General features: G+C 44.2%; 1 protein-coding gene across 10 annotated transcripts in view; it reads left to right on the plus strand.

Annotated features, from left to right (window-relative positions):
* The window catches only part of NAV2 (neuron navigator 2), a 451,696-nt gene that overhangs the window by 400,971 nt on the left and 27,248 nt on the right, over positions 1 to 23,477 (plus strand). For all 10 annotated transcript variants that reach the window (XM_049890692.1, XM_049890693.1, XM_049890694.1 and 7 more), the window contains 9 exons: positions 3,936 to 3,959; positions 4,074 to 4,148; positions 9,660 to 9,743; positions 10,052 to 10,163; positions 11,789 to 11,934; positions 14,861 to 15,033; positions 20,094 to 20,247; positions 21,452 to 21,614; positions 22,360 to 22,460. In XM_049890692.1, coding sequence (XP_049746649.1) covers positions 3,936 to 3,959; positions 4,074 to 4,148; positions 9,660 to 9,743; positions 10,052 to 10,163; positions 11,789 to 11,934; positions 14,861 to 15,033; positions 20,094 to 20,247; positions 21,452 to 21,614; positions 22,360 to 22,460 — 1,032 coding nt within the window. The remainder of the gene's footprint in view (positions 1 to 3,935; positions 3,960 to 4,073; positions 4,149 to 9,659; positions 9,744 to 10,051; positions 10,164 to 11,788; positions 11,935 to 14,860; positions 15,034 to 20,093; positions 20,248 to 21,451; positions 21,615 to 22,359; positions 22,461 to 23,477) is intronic.

The following is a 23,477-nucleotide window of genomic DNA, read 5'->3' on the forward strand; positions in this document are numbered from 1 at the left end:
AAGCAAGTTAAAGAGAAGTTCTGATTGATCTTTCTTAGACCTATAGCAAGCAAACAGACTTCAGTGATTGCTGACATGGTCCGATTTCAAAGGTTCTAGAAACACTCTCTTATACTCCTCCCACCTTGCCCCTCCAACTCCAAAATACCTCTTTCCTTAGCTGGACATCTTGTCTGGCTTTCATTTTAAAGGCCTTCTATATAATATCCTTGGGAGCAGGTTATTTAAGCTACTATCTTCTGTTATCAAAGTATAGAAATGGCTTTCCAGCTGTCAGCTAGTGGATAAGCTAAGTTCTTCTAGAATGAAACTCTTGGATATGGGTACCAGGATTGGTACTTTCAAAACTGAATTCATTTATTCAACATTATTTACTGGTGCCATGTATATTCCAGGCTCTGGGCTAAGACCTGAGGATACAGTTTAGGTAGAGAAAGGAGCTGCTGCAAGAGGAAGCTGCAGACACCACAGGCAGCAAGGATGTAGAGCTCTGCAGTTTCATGGGGTCGATGCAGAACAGCCAGAGCAGACGCTTCAGTGCCCAAGCCGCTCATTTTCCTAGTGGCATTCCCAGAGTTTCCTGTCAACACTCAGAGAGAGAACCCTTTTCAGAAGAGTGAAAAATGGGAGGCTGGCCTGCATCAGCCAGCCTTGCAGTAAAAGAGCGTGAGCTTCTCCAGCTATAAGTATTCAGAGCTAAGACACTGTCATGTGCAATTCCTGGGCACCCCCTCATGCTAGCCACTGGAAGCTTGTGCAGTGAAAGAGCTCTATCCAGTAGCTATTGTTCTGGGTGTGTGGACACGAAGCTGGTGTTTGCATGAAATTTGAAATTGTCCTTTCTGAGTTGACGTAATTCCACAAATTACCAAAAACCTAATAGTGATTTTTAATTCCACGTTTATCTGGATAGCAACAGACCTGAAGTCTAATCTTAGATTTTTCTCACTGTATGATTTTGGACAGATCACCTCATTATGCTGAATGTCTCTTGGCTTTGCTCTCTGTGGCAGGGAATTTGGTGAGGTGGTCTCTGAGATCCCGACAACCTGATGCCTCACAAGTCATAGAGTTCGCATTTACAGTCCTTATATGTGCCTTCTCTAAGGATATAGGTCTCTGTTACAAATTTTAAAAAATAGTCTAACACTTGAATGTTTTCATGCTAGAGGAGTCTGCTAGATCCAAGGAAATCTTTAAGTCTGGCTAGATTGACATCACCAAGAACTATTGACATCACCCATTGCTGTCTAGTTGAGTCCGACTAACAGCCACCCTGTAGGACAGCGTAGAACTGCACCATAGAGTTTCCAAGGAACACCTGGTGGATTTGAACTACCAACATTTTTTGGTTAGCAGCTGTAGCACTTAACCACTACGCCATCAGGGTTTCCTTACATCACCCAGGGACTCCTAAAAGCTCGATAATTCTTGGATATTCAACAATGTTCCTTCTGCCTGAAATCTGCCTGTAATTTTAATTACAAATGAAAGAAGAGGCAGCATGATGTTAAACAACTGTCATGGAGAAGTCTCGGCCAGCCCTTGGAGTAGAGAAAATCTAAGAGGCCACATCTGGCATCAGATTTGCTTTCTTGGCTGATCAGGAGGAGGATTGAGTTCCCAAGAGAGCTGCTAAATAGTAGTTCAGTTACTTCATGTGGGACTTCCCAGATGTACAGAAGATCAGCAACACCTGGGGACAAGATGCAAAGCACATGATTTCTCCAGGCTGCTGTTGAGAATGAGGGCCCAACCCAAGAGACAAGAGGATATCTATCCCAATCTTCTGAAAACGTTTCATGAGATTGTCCAGCTGTGTGAGCTTAGGCTAGATAGTGGCAGTACCATGCGGAAGGACTGTTGAAGCCTATTAATAGAAGCATTTAGAAGAAGGGCTGTTCCTGTGTGGATGGTTCAGCCTGTTAACAGGCCTCCACCAGCCTCCCAAATGTTTAGATAGCTGTGACACTCTTCACTGTCAGTTTTCCTCCTGTGCATCAGACTCAGAACTCAGGGGCCTTATTTCTAGAAAACCTCCATGAAAATGTGGCTATGGTAAAAGAGCAGGAGAATATGCTGGTTAAGATCATAGGCTCTGGAGCCAGACTGCCTTGGATCCAATCCCAGCTCCACTGCTTACCAGCTATGACCATGTGACTTAACCTTTTTGTGCCTTTGTTTCTGCAAAACAGAAAGCAATAGTATTAGTACCTATTCAGAGGGTTATTTTGAGGATTAAATGAATAATGAATGCAAAGTGCTTGCAATAATCTCTGGCACATGGTAAGCACTCAGTAAATGCTAGTTACATAAGCAACATGTGCTCAAGAACTTGATCTTACTCACAGCCATACCCTGGCTTCTTGAAACAATGCCTGGCGCCTAGTAGGAAATCAGTAAATATTTGACAGGCAGATGGATGGATGGACAGAAAAAGATGGATGAATATTATCTGGAAGGGAAAAGTCAGCCCTAAGGATATGTATCCTAATCTTCTGAAAATGTTTGATGAGATTATCCAGCTGTGTGAGCTTAGGCTAGGTACCTAACTCTCTGAGCCTCAGAAGGAATACAAACAGCTTACTTTATGGGATTACTGCAGGGGTTAAATTATTGGCTCCGGTGTTCTTAAAAATTAGTTACTATTCTTAGGAGCCAGCCTAGACGGAGGGAGCTCTTGGGCAGGATTAGGAGTGAGGGCAGTGGGGAAAAGAGGGTGAAGGGGGAGGTCAGCCAGGAAGCAACTATCCACCTGCCGCAGCTGATGGGTGTGGGGTCTAATGAATCATACCCTTCTGCATTTGGACTAATGGAGAAGTAGACACCAGAGTCAGGTGCTGATTTTTTTAAAAAAAACAATGGTTTTATCATTAGTAAAATTGGATTAGGACACCCAGCAAAGCCCCAGGGACAAAATGTCGTTACTGATTTGTACTCACCTACCTGGTTCCCAAGTTGCTCTTCTACCCTGAAGTGCACATGGTGGAATGGTGAGAAGGGCAGGAATACTTCTAACATTTCCAGGAAGACATGTTGGGTTCCTTTTTTATGGGCTCCAATGGGAACCCAAGGAGAGGGAAAGAACAGTTCCCTCTGCAGCAAATTTCCCCCACCCATGCAGGTTCCCCATTTGGGAGAAAAGAGGTAGTCTGCAGTCTCAGGTTGGCACGTGGCTGTGTCACCACAGACATAGGGCCCAGCACAGAAGGCTCTGTCAGTAAGAGGGGCCACAGGCTTTGCCCCTACTCCCCAGGGACGCATATAATTGGGGGACTTGAGGTAGGCATTAGGAAGGTGAAGGCCACATGTATCTTCACAATCTGGAGAGTTACCAGGCTGGCTGGTGGGAGCTCCCAGCCACCCTCACTTTGGGGGCCACTGCTCTTGCTACAGTTTCCTAGGAAGATTGGAGGGAGGGATAAAATGAGGATAAACTACTATGAACAGTGCCTCCTAATCCAACTTCCAGCTACAGTTACCAGATAAAATATGAAACTTCAAATTACATTTGCAATTCAGATCAACAAATAACTTTTTAGAATAAGTATGTCCCCAGTATTTCATGGAACTTAACCTACTGCAGTCGATTCTTACTCATTGCGACCCTATAGTCAGAACATGGGACATAGTTAATACTAAAAAATTATCACGTACCTTCTCATAAGCCTCGCCATACCCTCTCACTATCCCATCTCTGTATGGAGGTAGGGTGGCCCCTCACAAACAAATAATTGAAGGTGTTGCCCTAATTCTTTATAATCATATGCTGTTTGTATTTTGGTGATTTCTGTTTGGGCAAATAATTAAACTGGTTTATGTAGAGAAATACACTAGAGATTACCGTCAGTGCCTAAATATGCATTCCCTATGGGTTGGACTATACTGTTGTTTCTTCCTCAATGGGTCTAATTTTCCTTATGTTTTCTTTACAGCCAGAAGAAAAATGCCAGTCAGAGGTAAGGAATAGTTTATTAATTAGATTTCCTCTTTCACTATTATCATATTTTATTACCTAGCTCAACGTGGGATGGATTTTCAAAGCAAGTAACCCTGACCCTTGTCATCTTTAGATTCGCAAACTGAGGCGAGAGCTGGATGCATCCCAGGAAAAGGTTTCAGCTCTGACTACCCAGCTGACAGCAAATGTGAGTACAAACACAAGGGCGGTAGCCATCTGCCTGAAGCCACTACAGCTGTGAATATGACCTGAAGGCCTCCTGACTGCGCATCATAGAAGTAGCCTAAAAAGCCATACCAAACGCATTGCCGTCGAGTTGATTCTAACTCATAGCGACCCTATAGGACAAAGTAGAACTGCCCCATAGAGTTTCCAAGGAGCATCGAACTGCTGACCTTTTGATTAGTAGCTGTAGCACTTAACCACTACACCACCAGGGTTTCCAGAAGTAGCACAGTGTAATAAAAAGAACATGGGCTTCGGAATCAGGTGTGAATGTCCTCTCTGACACTGAATGTCTGGCTCTGTGACTTTGGGCAAGTGAGTAAACCTCAGAGGCTATATTTGCCTCTCTGTAAAACGGAAAGGTGATAATACCGCTCAGGATTGTCATGTGATCAGTCTGAAAATCAATCAGGAGGGGTGGGGAGAAGAAAGGATAAAAAAAAAAGAAATCCAGGCCTCTACAATAAATAGCCAGCAGCTCTGTAATTATAGTATACATGAGTACGTGTTCAGGAGGCACTGCCAACCAGGATTCAATTCCGTATTGTTTGAGTGCCAGCTATGCCCTGGGCACTGTGGGTCCAACAGCAAAGCAGGCACAGTCACTGTTATCTCAGCATTCAGTTACAGCAGAGAGACAAAACAAGCAATTCTGCTAGAACTGGGTAACTGTTATGATAGAGATAAAGGGAGGAGGTTGTGGGAATACGTAGGAGGAGTTTGTAACTCAGTCTTGGGAGAGGGGGTCAGGAAGCCTTCCCAGAGGAGGTGACATCTGAGTGGAGCCCTGGATGGATATTGTGTAGAGGAAGGATGTGTGAGGAAGCCAGCATTTTGTCATCCTAATCAAAGAGAACAGTTTGTGCAAAGTCCCAAGGTGAAAGACTTGGGTGCATTTAGAAACCCTAAGCAGCTCAGTGTAAATAAAACCTAGAGCTTGGATGTGGGAGAGCGGTAGGATGCACAGGAGAAGGAAGTAGGAGGCACTGAAAAAAGGCAAGGGTCAGATTGCAGCGTGTCTAGACCGAGAGTTTGGGCTTCATCCTTAAGTCAGTGGAGACCTATCACTGAGTTTTAAGTGGAGCAGTGAGGTGGTCAGATTTGCTCTTTAGAAGGATTCTGAATGGTGGTGTGGAGACAGGATTCAAGGGGCCAGAGTGGAGGCAGTGGTCTGTAAAGCAGCCTTCTGCAGAGCTGTGACAGGTGAGAGCTGAGGCTCAGAAGGTGGGGCTTAAGGTACTGGAAGGTGCTAAGAGGTGCTAAGAGGCTCCTACCCAGCCATGCACTGCCCAGCCTGAGACTCCACAGATAAATATGTGTAAGCTTCTGTCATAAACCAGCCAGCTTAACTTCACAGTTTTGTTAAATTGGAAAGCGACTTTAAAAGGTTGCCTTTCTTTAACTGGGAAGTAGAGTTAATACTTGGAAATCAATCATTTACCTGGAGTTTTAGCCACTTAATTCCCAGTTTAGGAGTCCCTGGATCCTGTAAACAGTTAACATGCTTTGTCGCTAACCAAAAGTTTGGAGTTTTGAGTCTACCTAGAAGTACCTCAGAAGAAAGGCCTGGTGATCTACTTCTAAAAAATCAACGATTGAAAACCCCATGGAGTACAGTTCTACTCTGACACACATGGGGTCGCCATGAGTCAGAATCAACTCAGTGGCAACTGGTTAATTCTCCATTTGAGCCTGAGTGAGACTGCTCAAGGATGGAGACCTGGTGGCCCAGTGGTTAAACGCTCAGCTGTTAACCGAAAGGTCAGTGGTTTGGACCTACCAGCCGCTCCTCGGAAGAAAGATGTGGCAGTCTGTTTCCGCAAAGGTGATAGCCTTGGAAACCCCATGGGACAGTTTTCTTCTGTCATATGGGGTCGCTATGAGTCAGAATCTACAGAAAGGCAGTGGGTTTGGTTTGGGTAGCACAGTGCTTGACCTTAGTTACAAGTTTAATCATTTGTAGCTGCTATCACTATTGTTCAGTCTCCTGAGGTTTCCTACAATTTGGCCCCTGTGTGTTTTGTAATCCTTTATTTCCTTTACGTCTTCCCCTACCAGTAATGCTACCAAAAGCACCTCAGGAATTGATGAGAGAAGCGAATTTCGAGGCTTAGATCCTATCCAGAAAAACAGCAGAGGTATTCTTCTGTGGGTAGATGCTTCATCTGGGTAACCAGATGTGTCTGTTAACATCTAGGACTGACCCAGGCCCACTGAGCCGGGATCTGCTGGGTGATGTCCACACGTGAGGTTTGACACCAGCCCTCCTCTGAAGTGATCCTGAAGTACCCTCCTAGTTAGGAATCATAGTCCCTTCGTAACTATCAAATAGCAATGAATTTGCTTATCGGTGAGCTTGGGTTAATTCCTGCAGTGACCCAGCACTGTCACCAGGGCCACTTGGAACTCCATTCTTTATTCCAGGTGGGTCAGAGTAAGATCCCTTACGTTATTCCAAAAGTGTGTTTTTGCTCCTCACAAAAGCCATTGAATCCAGTATTGTTTTAAAGTAAATATTTAGTCTTACTACACACCACAGGCAGAGCTAACATGTTTCATTGTCTGTCATCTTTCTTACAGGCCAAGCTGTGTTTGTTTTTCTAGGGCAAACTACTCAAAGCCACCTTCTCTGAGTGTTTTTATACCACTCATGTTTGTTTTCCCTGGGAATGTGAGAATGGTGATTGATGAGAAGGTCGTTGTGTGGCTCTGAACCAGGCTCGGAAAGGCCTCACCGGCCCATATTTTTATAGTCGTGCTTGCGACACAAAAACAGTCCTTGAGTTTGCCAGCAAAATGAGACCCTCTGCGATGAACTGGCTCTCCAGAGCAAATGTGGCTTCTCTTTGAGCTTGCAAAAACACTTCCTCAGTAACAGTCTTCATGGGGTCAGGTTTTTGTTTTTGCTTTTAATAGAGTAGAAAATACAGATGCCGAAATAGAATCATGGACAGTGGCCAAGCCCAGAATTGAAATAAATAGAAATTTAGTCATTTAAAAGTCTTTGTCTTTTTTTTTTTTTTTTAATGCACGAATAGTAGTCATTCTTTTAGGTTTCCACGCCCTGGCCCATTTCCTTCACCACTATGTGACTGTCTTCAATTGGTTGGTTTTGGTTTTGCCACATTCTGCAAGACAAACTAAGGCCTATCTCTTTATTTTAAAATGCCGAGGCATTTTCTCAATTTTTAGTAGGGAGAGAATATGCTTTCAGAAAGAAAATAGCTATTCCATTTACATTTCTGTTACATGTGGTCCTGCTCCCTGCCCACTCCTATGGCTGTTAGACAGAAGACTCAACAGTTGATCCTAGAAGCAGCTTACCCTCAACTATCCCTGTTTGACGAAGTCTAGAAACAGAGGCCTCGGATTCACTACTCAAATCTCTCCTTCAATTGCAATTGACCACTGAGCCTCTTCACAGCCCAGGGCAAAGGCTTCTCCCCCACCCTGTTCTTATCCCTCTTCTTCTTTACTAAGTGCATCAATCATCTTTTCATCTAGAATTTTACAGCATGATCAAATTTCACTTCTCCCAAGTCTTCTGTCGCTTGTCCTCTGCTAGTTCTTCTTCCCATCCCTCCTGCAGCCCTCTGTGTGTCTGCCCACCTTTTCCCTAGGACCCTGTCTTGATCTCCCTATATCCATGTTTTCAGTAACACATCTCCTCTTATAATTTATTTTGTCACTTTCTCATTCCCGGGCCTCTTCCTTTCCCTTGCATTGCCTATTCATTCCTAGCAAGGCAATTCCTTATTACTTTATAGAACGTTTTCATCTGTAGTGGTTCACTTAATGCTCACAGTAATCCGGGGAGAAAAACAGATATTGTCCCGGTTTCATAGATGAAACTGAAACCAATAGGATTAGATGATTTGCTCAGAATAGTGGATAATCAAAGGAACTAGGGTTAGAACTGAGGACCTCTAACTCTAAATCCTGTTCCCTTCTCCATGACATTGTTGTCCTTGTTGTTAGATGCCGTCGAATTGATCCCTACTTATAGCAACCCCATGTGACTGAGTAGAACTGCCCCATAGGGTTTTCTAGGCTGTAATCTTTATGGGAGCAGGTCTCCAGGTCTTTCTCCCATGGAGCCACTGGGTGAGTTTTAACCGCCAACCTTTTGGTTAGCCACTAAGTGCTTAACCATTGTGCCACCAGGGCTCCTTCCCTGTGCTAACTGCTTTTCTCTTCTGTCCTTCATTCGCTCATCCTACACACATTTATTGAATGGCTACTTTGTGCCAGCACTGGGGATACAAGGGTGAGCAAGACAGACATGGTGTCAGCCCTCATCAACTGTCGCTCAACTAGTGTTCCATCTGGTCTGCTGCTCAAATGCCTCTAACTATGAGACATTCTGTGACCCCATTAAGGCAAACAGTTGGGGGGTTAGAATATCTTGGCAGACTGATGGATCTCTTAATTCAATTTCTTAAAAATTTCTTAGCACAACTGTTTGAAAAAAATGCCCATTCTTTATCCTTGGTTTTAACAATATTATCAGGATCCTCATTCAACCTACCAACATTTCACTACTACTCTATGTCCCAGGCAGAGGCTTCGTGCTAGGACACAGAAGTACATGTTGCCCATAAAGAGGAGGATCACAGAGAAGAGTGCAGCAAGAAAACACCGTATTTCGCAGCTCTGCAATACACATTTTTTTAAAACATTTTAATACCTCTAAAAACTGGATGTACCTTTTACTTATAATTGGCAGCATTTTTTTCTTTCTTAATAATGTATAAAATAATGGCATATCTGATGTTGTGTTCTAGCAGAGATGTGCAAAAGTACAGGGGAGCCTGGGGAAAGCCATAACTCCCTGGGGAACCTGGGAACGGTTTCTCCAAGGAGGTAGCAGATGGGTCTTGCAATGGCTTTTTATTAACTAGGGTTATAACAGGCACAATATGCCAACCGCTTTGGTCGTTCATTCTACAAATAGGCTCAATCTGAGCCTCTACTATGAGCTTGGCGCTTGGGAAGCAAAAGGTCGTCCTACAGTGTAGCAGAAGAGACAGACAAAAATCAACAATCACAAGACTGTTTTTTTTAACTGTGATACCATAAAGCACATATCAGAAGTACAATGTGCTTGTGAAAGTGAATATGAAGGAACCAACCCAGTGTTGGGTTGTCATGGAGGCAGGAGCTGACATCTCTTGAGAAGACTGTGTGAAAGTTAGTTAGGCAAGGAGGAGTGTGATGGGAGAGCATTCCAGGCACAAGGAAGAGCGTGGACAAAGGCCCTCAGGTAGGACGTACCACAAGGTGTATGAGGAAGTGACAGACTAGAGCAACTGGATCCCAAAGAGTGATGGGAGTGGGAGTCAAGAGGCTGAAGAAGGGACTAGATCAAGTGGCCCTGATAAAGACTTCAATTTGATTCATTAAGATCCAGCACCTTTTGGGCACTCATGCCGTGCAAAGTAATTTAACCCATGGCTCTGTCTTTCCCCTCCAGGCTCACCTTGTGGCAGCCTTTGAACAGAGTCTTGGAAACATGACAATCAGACTCCAGAGTTTGACCATGACGGCTGAGCAAAAGGCAAGGCACAAAGGATGCTTTTTTTTTTTCCGCCCTGCTTGGAGTTAACAATAACCGGAAAAGAGTATTCTCTTTCATTTCAGATAATTGTATACATTTTAGTTTACTTCTTGAACTATTGCAATTTAATCGTAAAGAGTGCTCATTTATGCCCATTGAAAATTGATCCAACTTCACATATAAGACAAAGGTTTTGTTGGACTTCTTCATTCCCCACTCTCCTCAGTTGAAGCTAAGTTGTTCTTCATTCTCTGTACAGAATGATTTTAGGATTGCCAATTTTTTTTTTTTTTTTTTCTGTTCCACAGGACTCAGAACTCAATGAGTTAAGAAAAACCATTGAGCTACTTAAGAAACAGAACGCAGCTGCCCAGGCTGCCATTAATGGAGTAATTAACACTCCGGAGCTCAACTGCAAAGGTAAAGTCACAGACAAACAACCTGCCTGCCCTTAGGAGCCCTCCCCCTACAAGACATGATGCAACCTCCATGCTAGAGGGTCCAACTCCTAGCCAGTTGGTCAGGCAAACACTTTTAATCTAGTTACTTGCGGTCTCTGTGCACATGGCAGTTCTGGCTCATCCTATTCTCTGATGTGTGTCAAAGATGGGAGGAAATATATTTCCACTGGCCAAGTGTCAAAGTGTTTCACAGCCCTTAACTCCACCAACACTTGGATACTTTCATACTGATGTTGGGTAAACTGAAATGAGTTCATCTCTTATTTATCCAGGAAGGTATTACTGAGTGAATTGCTTTTCCCTTGTATATTTTAACTTTTATTCAGGGGGAAAAAAATGTGGGCATGTGGGTGACTTCCCTCCTGCCATAACGATATTAAGAGTAATAATAATAGAAGAAATGGTAATAGTTAACATTTATGGAATACTTACTGTTGTCTAAACATTATGGTAAGTGTTTCAAACATTATCTCGTTTCCTTTGAACAACAACCTTATATGTGACTCTCCTTATTTCCTTGATGAGCACACTGAATTTTAGAGAGCCACTTGCCTAAGGCCATAGAGTTGTAAGCAGCAGAGGTAGGGTTGGAACCCAAGTCCATCTAACTCTACAACCGGTGCCCTTAAAAACTAGACTGTAGGTATAGCTCTGTGCTGATAAGGAAAACTATCTGTAAACTTTATTTCTGGTATCAGTGTTATTTTAGATGTCAGGCCTCCTGAAAAAGTGATGATAGCGTTGAAATGGGAAGGATTAGCAAGGACAGTCCAGGCAGAGTAGAGGGAAAAGAGCATTCATGCAGAGGGACTGGCATGTGCGAGGACCCTGTGGTGAGATGAACGTGGTATTTTCAAGAGGATGAAAGAAGGCTGGTATAGCAGGAGCATAGAGAGCAAAGGCGAGAGGAACTAACAACAGAGGTGACTGTTAATACAATTCAAAAAAGATCATTTTAGTGCTGGTGGCGCCATGGTTAAAAGCTTGGCTGTTAACCAAAAGATCAGCAGTTCTAATCCACCAGCTGTTCCATGGAAACCTTATGGGGCAGTTCTATTCAGAATCGGCTCAATGGCAACAGGGTTTAAGGCTTAAGAAGGAGCCCATGGGTGGGGCAAACAGTTAAACACTTGAGTACCAGCGGAAAGATTGGTGCCTAAGTGCCTACTGAGAGATGCTCAGGAAGACAGGCCTTGCAATATGCTTCCGAAAGGTCACATCCTTGAAAATCCTATGGAGCGCAGTTCTACTCTGCAACACATGGGATCACCATGCATCAGAATTGACTCAGGGGCAGCCAACAACAACAACAAGGCTTAACAGAGCTGGTTTTGGGAGGAATTCTCTCTAAGCCTCGCTTTACTTTGGTTTTGCAAAGTGGGGATTAAGAGAGGGAGACCTCATTTAGTTGACCGAAGAGGGCATAGTACCCACCTCCTGAAGGATCTTAAAACCAGGTAAATAGAAGGCAGTGTCTCAGGGAAAATGCCCTATAGCCCTGAGTGTGTGAATTTAAGGGTCATTCCCTGGGACAAAGGCATGGCTTGAGTCAGCAGTTGCTGATACCCCATCTCCACTCCCCAGGAAACGGTACCTCCCAGCCTGCAGACCTCCGCATCCGCAGGCAACACTCTTCCGACAGTGTCTCCAGCATCAACAGTGCCACCAGCCACTCCAGTGTGGGCAGCAACATAGAGAGTGATTCAAAGAAAAAGAAGAGGAAGAACTGGGTAAGCATACATCCAAAGACTCTCTTGGTACCGACTGCGTCAGCCTCAGAACTGGTGTCCCTGAAGGATCCCAGATAAAGCCCAGGGTAGACCTTAACTTCAGAATGTAGGCCTTTGGGAACAGATACAAGCAAATGGTTTGTGGATAGATTTTCATGAACATCAATGCTATACGCAGCCAAACACTAGGATTTATAAAATAACCAGTATCTTATAGTTTTCCTGTTTCATGAGACTATGTGAAATCCTCATCTTTCATTTCACGTGCGTGTCATTTCTTCTTTATTATGTGTTGGCCACAAAGTTTTAAATAGTAGAACAAAGATCCTCTTTTTAAAGTGTGTTCCTCTTAGTTTAGTTTGTTCCAAAATATTTTTTTTTATTTCACAAGTTAACCATAGTTAACCATACCGTATCTCCTAGTTAATCATAATCTTTATTTACATAATTGTCTAGATAGCATCAAACCAACCTCATTTCAAAATCTTTTGACCATGTCTTGTAAATAAAAATTTCACGATGTAAGTGTTATGAGTTAGTGAGGGCTTCTAAAACTGGGGGTTGTACCTAAAAACGTTTAATGGAATTAGTCTCCATTTCAAGGTGTCTCCATGTTTCCTAATCCCAACGAGCTACTTGAATTTCTTCATAGTGGTGTCTTGGACAGTTTTTCTCACTCCTCTGGGAAAATCTCACCCCTCTGCCCCAATATTTTTTTTTTAGTTCTACTCCTTGCCTTCAGTGCAGGGATATTCCAAGTTGATCAGGAGTTGGCCAGTGTTCAAAAGGTCCCATTTGTCAGTGTTGACAAGATCATGTTTTCATAGTAGCTTTAATGTCCTCATTTGTTCCACACACGTCTCACTCATTTTGTGTTATCTTGGATGGGTGGCGAGGTCTAGTGATAGAGTCGAGGGTTTAGCAATTTTGGTTATTGATGACTTGCATTGGAGGCAAGCTAAAAGGCCAATCAGTGTGACCCCCTTGTTGTTCTGATTAATTTTTTAAGTTACTAATGGCTTTTAGTCAACTCATCTGCTATAACTAAACAAGTAGCATTAATTCATGGTTCTGTTTCTGTTGATAAATTATACTATTGATAAATATGGTCTGATTTGATTATCAAACTGATGAGAGAACTTTTTTCTGTAAAAAATAGCAGTTATCAATCTTCTTCAAGAAATAAAACTTATATATTTTGATTTAAGACAACTCTTGGCTATCAGTGAAATCAGGGAACATGGGTAATTTGCCTCCTCAGATAATCCCAAAGTTTAGTTCTGTCTAATCTTTGTTATCTCCTCTTCCACCTGGCATTTTACCAAAGATAGAGGCAAGGACTTAGGTTGATGGTTTATATGCCATGACCTTCTATTTCTGTGAGTATTCTCAGGACAAATGATCAAAAGTAGGAAATTGGAGAGAAATGGGATCTTGATTCACTCACAAACTGGATGAGTAGTTTGTTACTGATGAGACATGTTGGGAGAAAAATCTCATCAATTTTCAGAATGGCCATGTTTTCTGAATTTCTGAACTGCTAATAAAACCCCCAGAAAATATTTTCAGAAGGAAAAAGACTTTCAAAAATGGAAATTACTTTTTAAAAGACCTTTATTCAAGATTAAGCATTATTTTGTGGTCTAGAAAAACGCATGCTTATTATCATGGCTTTCAGGGAAGACATTGTACTTTAATAATTCCTTGTGTTCTTATTAAATGTTCCATCTCATGTTCTGGGGAATTTATGATATACTAATTCGTTTTTCCCGATGTAGTTAATAAATTTTCTTAAAGTAACTATCCATCACTTGGAAACCCTGGTGGTGTAGTGATTAAGTGCTACGGCTGCTAACCAAAGGGTTGGCAGTTCGAATCCACCAGGCGCTCCTTGGAAACTCTATGGGGCAGTTCTACTCTGTCCTATAGGGATGCTATGAGTCGGAATCGACTCAACGGCACTGGGTTTGGTTTTTTTTTTTTTTTTTTGTATCCATCACTTGAGTAAAAAGTGAGATGGCTAATTCCCGGCTTATTATTTTATCTTTTATGTATACAAGGATAGCAGGAACTCCTAAGTAGGTATAGCAGAATAGGTATACAACCACATTGGGACCAATAAAGCAGTGAAGGTACCATCACTGAGAAAAGATGGCATGCCTCCTCTCCCCACCAAAAAAAATTAAGATATGGAGAGATGACTGCAAAGAGAAAAGAGGATAAGGAGTGCAGAAAGTTGGGAGAGAGCAGTCATTTCAACCAGACGGGGGAAGCTGGAGGAATTTGAATTGTAAGTGGCTTCCCAACCCACTATTTCTTTCCTTTCATAATGGAGGAAGATGCCCCCAATGCCTTTAAAGATTCATGTTCCTACTAGAAACCTCCTCTGTATGTGGTGTTATTAGCCATGTCATGTCTAAAAAGTCCAAAGCTTTCCCTGTCACTGGCTTTCTCTGTTAAAAATTGTCTTTTTTCCTTCCCCTTCCCCATTTTTGCTTGCATTTTCTCTGGCAGGTCAATGAGGTAAGCAAGACCAACTTTAATCTCAGATACCAAGCTAACCCATCCATTGATATAACTAACCTCATTTGCATCCGTCACCATGTCTGGGCATCCTGCTTTGTTGCTGTGTAACCTCATCTTCCCGACATCCATCTGCTGAGCCAGGCTCTGTCTTGCTGTTGGCATCTAGTCTTAAACCAAGAGTAGGCATGGAATGTTACCACAGGTCCAGTCCCTTGAGCTGTCCACACCAGATAACTCTTCTTCCCTAATGCACTGTTTCAAGAGAGCTGTTGGGAACATTTTCCAGTGGTGGGGGAAAAACGTGGGAGAATTAATTGCTCTTTTGTCTGCATGTCTCTGTTTTGCCAAGGCCTAAGCATTGGTTGCAGCCCCTGCCAGGCTGACGGTCTTATATATTCAGTTACGCAGCTCCTTCAAGCAAGCTTTCGGAAAGAAGAAATCTCCAAAGTCAGCATCCTCTCATTCAGACATTGAGGAGATGACGGATTCTTCTTTGCCTTCCTCACCAAAGTTACCACACAATGGTTCCATGGGTTCCGCTCCACTGCTGAGAAATTCTCACTCCAACTCTCTGTAAGTCTGTCGGGATAACTCTGGTAAGATGACATCTTTGGTCTGGAAGACGCCTCTCAAACAGGAATGACTAGGAGTCCTGTTATGATATATCTGCTCCTTGGGAACCCCTTATGCCTTGCTTTAATAGGGCTATGTGTTTTTTGTTTTTTCAGTATTTAAGGGCTGGTGAGGCTGGCCTTGGGCAAGTTGCTTAACCTCACTTTGTTTCTGTTTCTTTATATGTTAAATTAGGATAATGATAGTGGTCTGCTTATCTTGTCCTAAAAGATTGAGCAAGATAAATGGATGTAAAAGATCTAGAACCATCTTGACGTGAGAGGGAGATGTGTTATGAGTGTTGGCAATTATTGCTGAAATTCTGATTCACTTGGGTAACAAAACTTAGATTATCTTTTTGTTCTTTGATCAAAATTTGGTGTCAACTATTTCTCTGAGGTCAGAACTCAGAAACTGAAAGTTTATGAAGACATTCAGTGGCAGTTCTCTTTACTGGAAGATTCTGTATTCATAAAAGGATTCATCTCCGTGAACTCCCCCTAGTAAATGTAAATTGAGTCAGTTTGTACAGATCTCTTCAGGAACACAGCTGGCTTTGCTAAGTGAAACACTCATTTACTCACGTGGTGTTAGTGTAGGTGCTGTTCCCTTGGCTGCAGTTTACCTAGAGAAGAAAAGTCATGTGTTCTCATCCTAACCATTCTCCCATGATTTCTACTCATCATCCAGTGATCATTCCTCTATCAGGGGCACAGGCAGACAGTCCTATGACCCATCTAAGAACTTAAGGCCTAGACACTAGAGGCAAGAGCAGGTCAGGAATGTCTGGGTGGGGACCCAGGTGTCAGCTCAAAAGGTGTCTCAGAAAGGCCGCCCTTGACCTGCTCAGAGAAGAGGCTCAGCTCTTGGGATCATCTGAGACACCTTTTGAGGAGCTGAATTCCATTTGAGACCGTGGTATTGAGGCCAAGAATGAAGGAAGAACTGGAGAAAAGCAGTCTGCAAGGAATGTTGTCAGCAAGATGAGACAGTGACTGAGAAAAGATGAGCCTCGTGGCTGTGGTCAGAATGGCCACAGAACTAGGGTTAGACAAGGGAGGTGGTTGGTTGTATAAACCTGTTTCCTCATCTGTAAAAATGGGCTGATTATATCTACTTCACCAGATTCTTATGAGAGCTGTTAGATACTGCACATTCAGGACCTCCATCTTCCCATTCCATTCTTCTTCAGTCTCAGAAGTCCAGATATGTGGTGCTGCTCCTATGTCCATTTACCCAGCCATCCAGCTAAAGACAGCAGCCTGCCCAAGTGTCTCAAGTGGCATATCAGATGAATGCAGGAAGTTCAGGCAAGGAGATCAGCTTGTCCAGCGGCCAGATCTTTGTAGTACGCCAACTGCATGGAAGACAGAAGTGGAGGAGAGGAAACAGTACAGAAACAAAAAAAAACCTAAACCAGTAGATTCCAACTTTTGGCGACCCTGCATGTTTCAGAGTAAAACTGCACTCCATAGGGTTTTCAGTGGCTGTGACCTTTTGGAAGCAGATTGCCAGGTCTTTCTTCCAAGGTGTCTCTGGATGAATTCAAACTGCCAATCTTTCAGTTAGTAGCCCAGCACCCAATTGTTTGCTCTACCCAGGGACCCCAAAACAGAGAATAGGTAGTCCCTGACTTACGACTGGGTTCCATTCCAGCAACTTCATAGTAAGTTGGTTCTGATGTAAGTAAAATTACCTCATTTCAAAGTAACAACTGATGCTTCTTATGATACAGAACACTGAATAAGATCACACTGTATGCCTGGTCTACAGTGCGGTTGGGCGTGTGCACTGTTCAATTGTCATACGTTGTTAGTGGTAAACATTACCCAACTTCCTATCCGTTAGGACGCCTGATACTAACTTCATTGTAAATCAGGCCACAGCCTGTGATACCGCAGTGTTTTCAACAGTAAATCATAAAATTGAACATCTGCAAGTGAACGTATGAGAATGATAACATTAGCAAATTATTTGCTGCAAAATTGTATACAGTGAATATTACTAACGATAAGATGTACTAAAAAAAAAAAAAGACAGTCATAAGTGCAGTTCGTCGTAACTTGAATACGTTGTAAGTTGGGATCTGCCTGTAGAGGGCCATGATTTTTACACAACCCACCCACTAGTGAAACATGCCTAGTCGGTGTCTCCATATTACTTAGATCAGCAGCTCTTCTTCTCTTGGGGAGCCCCATGGGAATTGGGTGGTCACAGGGAAGTGTAGGCAAGGGTAAAAATCTGAGTTGGGGGGAAAGGGAAATGAGCACTGGAGGGCTGGACCCCAGTGTGTCCCTGCGGTGCCCAGCACAGTGCCATGGGTTTCCCTGAGTGAATGATTAGATGAACGATTGAAAGTGTATGTCCTATTTGATCTGCAGGGTGCCTAAGAAGTAATTAAAGAATAAGTTGGCTGTGACTCTAACACAGCTCATCACCCCAAAGCGTCCCAATCCAGTTGTGTCCTAACCAGGAAAAAAAGAATTCATCATCTGTTCTTTGTCGATTTAAACTTTTTACGGGGGTTACGGACATCTGACTTATAGACAACTAGTACTTTCCCTTTAATGTTATGTAAATTTGCCCTCACTTTGAAACGATCGAGCCAACCGGTACTCACAAGTTCTACATCACAGTCACCTTCACCTGCTGCATATGCAGCTTTTAGATCATTGAAAAGGCTCCGTAAGAACTGTATGCACCTGTGTCAACATACCTGCAAATACGACTCAAAGACAGGAATGGATCTCGTTCATAACCTGGGGACTGCCAATATATATATAGCAACCTGTTTGAACAGAGCACTGCTCTAGATGATCTGAAGAGAGACAAAAGGGGATGCTAACCAGAACCCCACTCCTAGGGAGATTAGGGATGACTGGGGACATGACACAGTATAGTTCATTCAATTTCTGAGCTGTGGCTCTATGTCAGGCACCATTTTCGGCACTGCTTACAACAGTACACAAGAGAGAGCTAGGGTGAGGACCCTACTTTCCAGGGCAGGAGCCAGACATTAAGTAAACAAATCCTCGAATAAACGAGGAAAATCAGATAGTGCTAAGGGTTAATGCAGCAAGTTAAAATAGCGTGTTAGGATCCGGACCATGTTGGTAGCAACTTTAGATTGGATAATCAGGGAGGTGGCATTTCAACTGAGCTCTACAAGGCAAAGGAGCCACTGTATAATTCCAGTCAGTAACATGAGCTGCTGCAACAAACTCAGACCCAAACCCCAATGGCTTAACATTTGATGGTTTATTTCTGGTTCACTCCCAACCCAGTACAGATATCCCTAGTGGGCAGGAGGTCAGCCAAGTGGTGATGTGGGCACTGTGACTCCTCCCATCTTGTGTACTCGCCAGTCCCTCTGCCAAGTGCCATGTGTCCATCCCACAGATGGGGGATGGGAGGTGCAGAGGACTCGCAGGAGCATCCTGTGGGCTGGGCCTGCAAGAGGCACACAACTTCTGTTCCCACAGTCCGTTGACTGGGACTCAGGGCCATACCATCTACAAGGTGGCCAAGTAAGACCAGAGAGAGGGGTGATGGTGTGTTGCTGTAGAGGACTCCTAGAAAGCAGGAGCAAGAACTCTCCTTCCATCCACTTTCCCTATAGGGCTTGGGTGTGGCAAACTCTTGGCTCCCCAGCCCTTTTCTTACATTCCACAGCATCCATGGACACCGAAGATGTTTGTTTTTGGTCTAGTTTTCCAGTGGGTGGGCAGAGAGCACATACTTACTTCCAACCTTGAAAGGTTTGTAAGAATGTGCAAATGTAGATGCATGAGGGAGTTCAAAGAAGAAACCAAAGGCAGAGAGGTCAGGGCTTAGAAAATCCCAACCCTGTGGGCGAAAGGAATGGCAGCTATGGGAAGGCAGAACTTTCCCACACTCACAGCGTTTAAAATTAGGTATTATCCCACCAGCCCTGCCTGGTGTCTGCCTGGACGGGACATCAAGAATATGCTAGAATAAAGTGTTAGAGACTGAGGAGGAAAAAAATATACATCCAGTAGTTTCAGTAAGCAATCCATAAAGTGGACAAACATTTACTGAGCATCTACTGGGTAGAGTAGGTATATGGGCTTTGGAGTTCACAGACCTACCAGGGTTTTAAGAATGCAATTCTTCATGACTTTTCTCATCTTCCAATTGGTGGTGATCTGACAGATGTCTGAAGGGCAAATCTAGTTAAGCAAGTAAAGAGTGCAGCCTAGAAAGACCTCCTCATATAAAAAAGAGGAACAAAACAGGATCCCACAGTCACCTTGACCTGGTGTAAAGCTGGGAAAGAGAGACAACTAGCCATGCTGTTGCAAAGCTTTGATATAAAACTTTCAGCTTCAATGCCACATTATCTTCTCTGGTCTCTAAATGTCCTAAGATGTTTCACTCCCTTGCCATGAGCTTGTTAAGCAGTTGAGGGGCAGTGAGGGGAAGAAGCATCTAAAGAAAGCTGCTCACAGTAGATGCTTTTAGGGGAGTGGGTTTTAGTTATGTGACAAGAAACACACTAGCTCCTTCCACCCGTACCTTTAGAAGGTTTCTTCTTCCCCCTTTTGGCAAGTGAAAATTGACCCTCCACTGTCTAAGCTTCCAGTTTCTAATCTTCAAAAAAGACAGTTGATCCTGCTTCTCTAAGAGGGTTTAGGACTCAAGGGTCATGTGGTGTCATTATAGGGGCCCAGCTGTAACACACTGGAGGAGTTTGAAACCCTTAAGGTTACTACTCTCTACTGCCGTATCCTGTTTGTCCATAGACTATATTCACTTTTGCCGAAAGGCGTGCCAAAGCCATCCTGCTTGCCGGAACTCAGCAAAGAAAATGGTAGAGAATCAATAAAATCTGTGCGTTTCAGGTGCTTTTGGTATTGCCACCTCCAGGAAGCAGTAGACAGCTGGTTACACGTGGTTACTGCTGACCAAGCCTGATGATTGACATGAACCAGTGGTCAGTGGAGGGCTAGAAGGAAGGGGACTCAGGGCTGCCCTTGCCAGTAGCATTCCTCTTTCCCTAGCATTTCAGAGTGCATGGATAGTGAAGCCGAGACGGTCATGCAGCTCCGAAATGAGCTAAGAGACAAGGAGATGAAGCTCACAGACATCCGCCTGGAAGCCCTCAGCTCTGCCCACCAGCTCGACCAGCTTCGGGAGGCCATGAACAGGATGCAGGTAAGACCCCAGGGGCATGGGCTGAGCCCAAGATCATCTGGGAAGGAGCTTCAAGAGGCTGTTCCCTGCCAAGCCTGAGGGCTACCTCGCAATCTGGTGGCAGCCCTTCTGTTCCAGCAGCCTCTCTCTCCTTTCATTCCCTCCCACACATTGCTCAAAGACCAATCTTTGAAAGGTCTGAGGTTTCAAACCCAATGCACTTCCCTTGCATAAGACTCTCAGTGACCCCCCGCCCCACCATTGCCCTCTGCATGCAGTCTGATCTCCTTCACCTGGTCTTCAAGGCCTCCTACAAGTACCTTTTTACTCTTAATCCTATCCCTCCCCTTCCAGGTTCTACTCACTAGCCATAGAGAGTCATGGATGGTTCCCTTCACATACCCTGGGAGCCCCTGTTGCATAGTGTTACCTCCACTGGGAATATCCTTCTGCAGATCCACACTGGATCTTTCCCTCAAGAAACCCAATGTTTCTTCCTCTGCAAAGTCTTTCCAGGTCCTCCTGCTGGAGAAGTTCACAGTCTCTTCTGAATTCCTATAGATTTGTTCTTATAACCCCTCCCACCTTCTGCCCTTGATTGAAGGCATTTGGGCCTTCTGAGTTATTCATCTTTGGACCCCTTTCTCTGAAGTTAGCATCAGTGCCTCGCACATAGTAGGTGCTTCACAAATATTCATCAAATGAAAGACCTCTGTGGGGTCTGCCAGATGGAACTTCTCTGGAGAGCGGCACTTCTCAGAGAAGGTTCCCTGGAGATTCTAAAAGGAGAGCTCCTTGGTCAAATCGTTTTGGGAAATGCTGCACACTGTGTGCCCCTCTCAGAGATTCCAACACCAGAGTGACCCATTAAAGCCTCTGAGAAGTCCTGCAGTAAAAAAAAAAAACCTGTCAAACCCAGAGTCTCCCACACTTCTCAGATTGTAAGACTTTTTCATTTACACTCAGGCAACAAAGTTTGGGAAACACTGCTGAGGCCGTTTTAAAGGCCAGTTCTCTGAAAGAATGGACTCTCCCCTGCCAGACATGTCTTGTGTGTACAGCAAAGGCTGCAGACACTGCTGAGTCTCTCTGATGGTATTACTCATTCTGCCATTGCTGTGATAGCCACTCGATCTCTTCGAGAAGCTTTCAAGCCTTTCCTCCAGAAAAGGCTTGTTCACATTGCACCCACCTAGTAAGTATGCTTCTCCCTTACTCTTTGCAGAGTGAAATAGAGAAGCTGAAAGCTGAGAATGACCGGCTGAAGTCAGAGTCTCAAGGCAGTGGCTGCAGCCGGGCCCCTTCCCAGGTCTCCATCTCTGCTTCCCCGAGGCAGTCCATGGGCCTCTCCCAGCACAGCCTGAACCTCACTGAGTCAACCAGCTTGGGTGAGTGGTGCCACGGGGCTGGGGACAGGACTGGGCCTGCAGCTGGCACACTGATCTCCAAACGAGAGCTCCAAGCTAAGCAGATCTACAGATGAAATGGAGAGGCAGCAGGCGTGTGTGCACTTGGGGTGTGTGTATGTGTCTGGGTGTGCGTCTGCTATCAACATGAGCCCAGCCGTTAGACCGCTCTCATGCTTTGCTCCAGCACCCCAGATTCTCCAAGCGTTGAGCTTGGATCTCTTCGCCCACCATGCTGAGTTCCATTTGATCCATTTTAAGAGGCTGACGTGCAAGCTGAATGCTGCATACCAACCCCGTAGTTGCAGGTCCCAGTTGGGGCCATGGCTTGGTCCATGACCTTCCCGCCTTGAGTATGGATTCCAGGCTAGCACAATAACCAGCAAACATGATCAAGGTTTCCTTTGTAAGCATACTGGGGCTGACGCTTTTATTTTTTCTCCATGATGCTGCTGTCGCTGTGGTTTTGGTTGAGCCTCTCCCTCCTCGCACTTCCATTTGGCAAGGTGCATCGTCAACCTGCTGGTTCCTTGGTTGGTCCACCATTAGTTTCTGTGGTTGCATTCTCCATGCTGCCCTCTCCCCCTCCCTACACCCTCACTCCCTTCCCCTGCACACCCGACACCTGGTTTGTCCCGCTGCTGTGTGCCAACAAGCAGCGGGGGTGTCAGGAAGCCGGCTTTGCTGTCCCCATGTGCCTAAGGCTGTTGATGTTTTCCATTCGCAGACATGTTGCTGGATGACACTGGTGAATGCTCGGCTCGGAAGGAAGGAGGCAGGCATGTTAAGATAGTTGTCAGCTTTCAGGAGGAAATGAAATGGAAGGAGGTTAGTTGGATCCCTTTCCCTGCTCTGCCTGCCCCTTCCCCAGGTAGAAATACCTAGTTTAGTGATTTAATCGTAAAACTGTATCACCTCAGAGCCTAAGGTGTTTTGGAAACGCTACTAACACTTTTCTTAACTAAACCATAATCCCCAGCAGCCTTTTGACACAATTAAAGTGAACAAGCGGCCCTTTGTCTTTCTGTTGTGATTGGAAGGTCTAATAAAGAGTACTAAAAATGGTCACACATTGCATTTTTATGTAATTAATACTAACATCAGTCAGAAATGGCTTTTCTGAATTTAATATATTTGCAGAGACATCAAAGGCAGCTAAGCACACTCAGCACAGAAGGTACAGAAATAAGCTGACCAAATCCAGCTGACCAAGAGCACCAGTTTTATCAGGCTGTTGGGCTGCCGAAGAGGTAGACTCAGAGACAGAGACAGCCAAGCCAGGGAGCAATCCATGGAGTGTTTTGACTCCCCAAGCCTGGGGAATGAGTTTTCTGAGTTAATTTCTGTTCTCTTCCAGAGTTTAGGAGGCTATACCACCACCAGAGACTACTTTGGGTTGGGATGGGGGGGTTGACAGTGAAAGTTGATTTTTAATCAGTGATTAAATCCAAATGATGGTATGAATGACCATCTCTCAATTAACTGGGTAAAGACCTCCTGAGTCACTATGGCAAGGCCCCTGAGTTTTGTTTGTTATTTCTTAGTATTTTTAGCCAACACACTATTGTAGTTTCAGACAGCCAGGGGACCCACCAAAAACCAAATAAATCAGTTACTGAGGATTCCAACTCATGGCCACCCCATGTGGGTCAGAGTAGAAGTGTGCTGCATAGAGTTTTCAATGCCTGTATCTTTGGATGTGGGTTGCCAGGCCTTTCTTCCAAAGCTCCTCTGAGTTAACTGAAACCACCAATTTTTTGGTTAGCAACTGAGCGTGTTAACCATTTGCACCACCAGAGGACTCTAGAGGGCCCACAAAACCAAAAACCAAACCCGTTGCCATTG

This window comes from Elephas maximus, chromosome 7 (assembly GCF_024166365.1).
Source record: "Elephas maximus indicus isolate mEleMax1 chromosome 7, mEleMax1 primary haplotype, whole genome shotgun sequence".
Lineage (NCBI taxonomy): Eukaryota > Metazoa > Chordata > Mammalia > Proboscidea > Elephantidae > Elephas > Elephas maximus.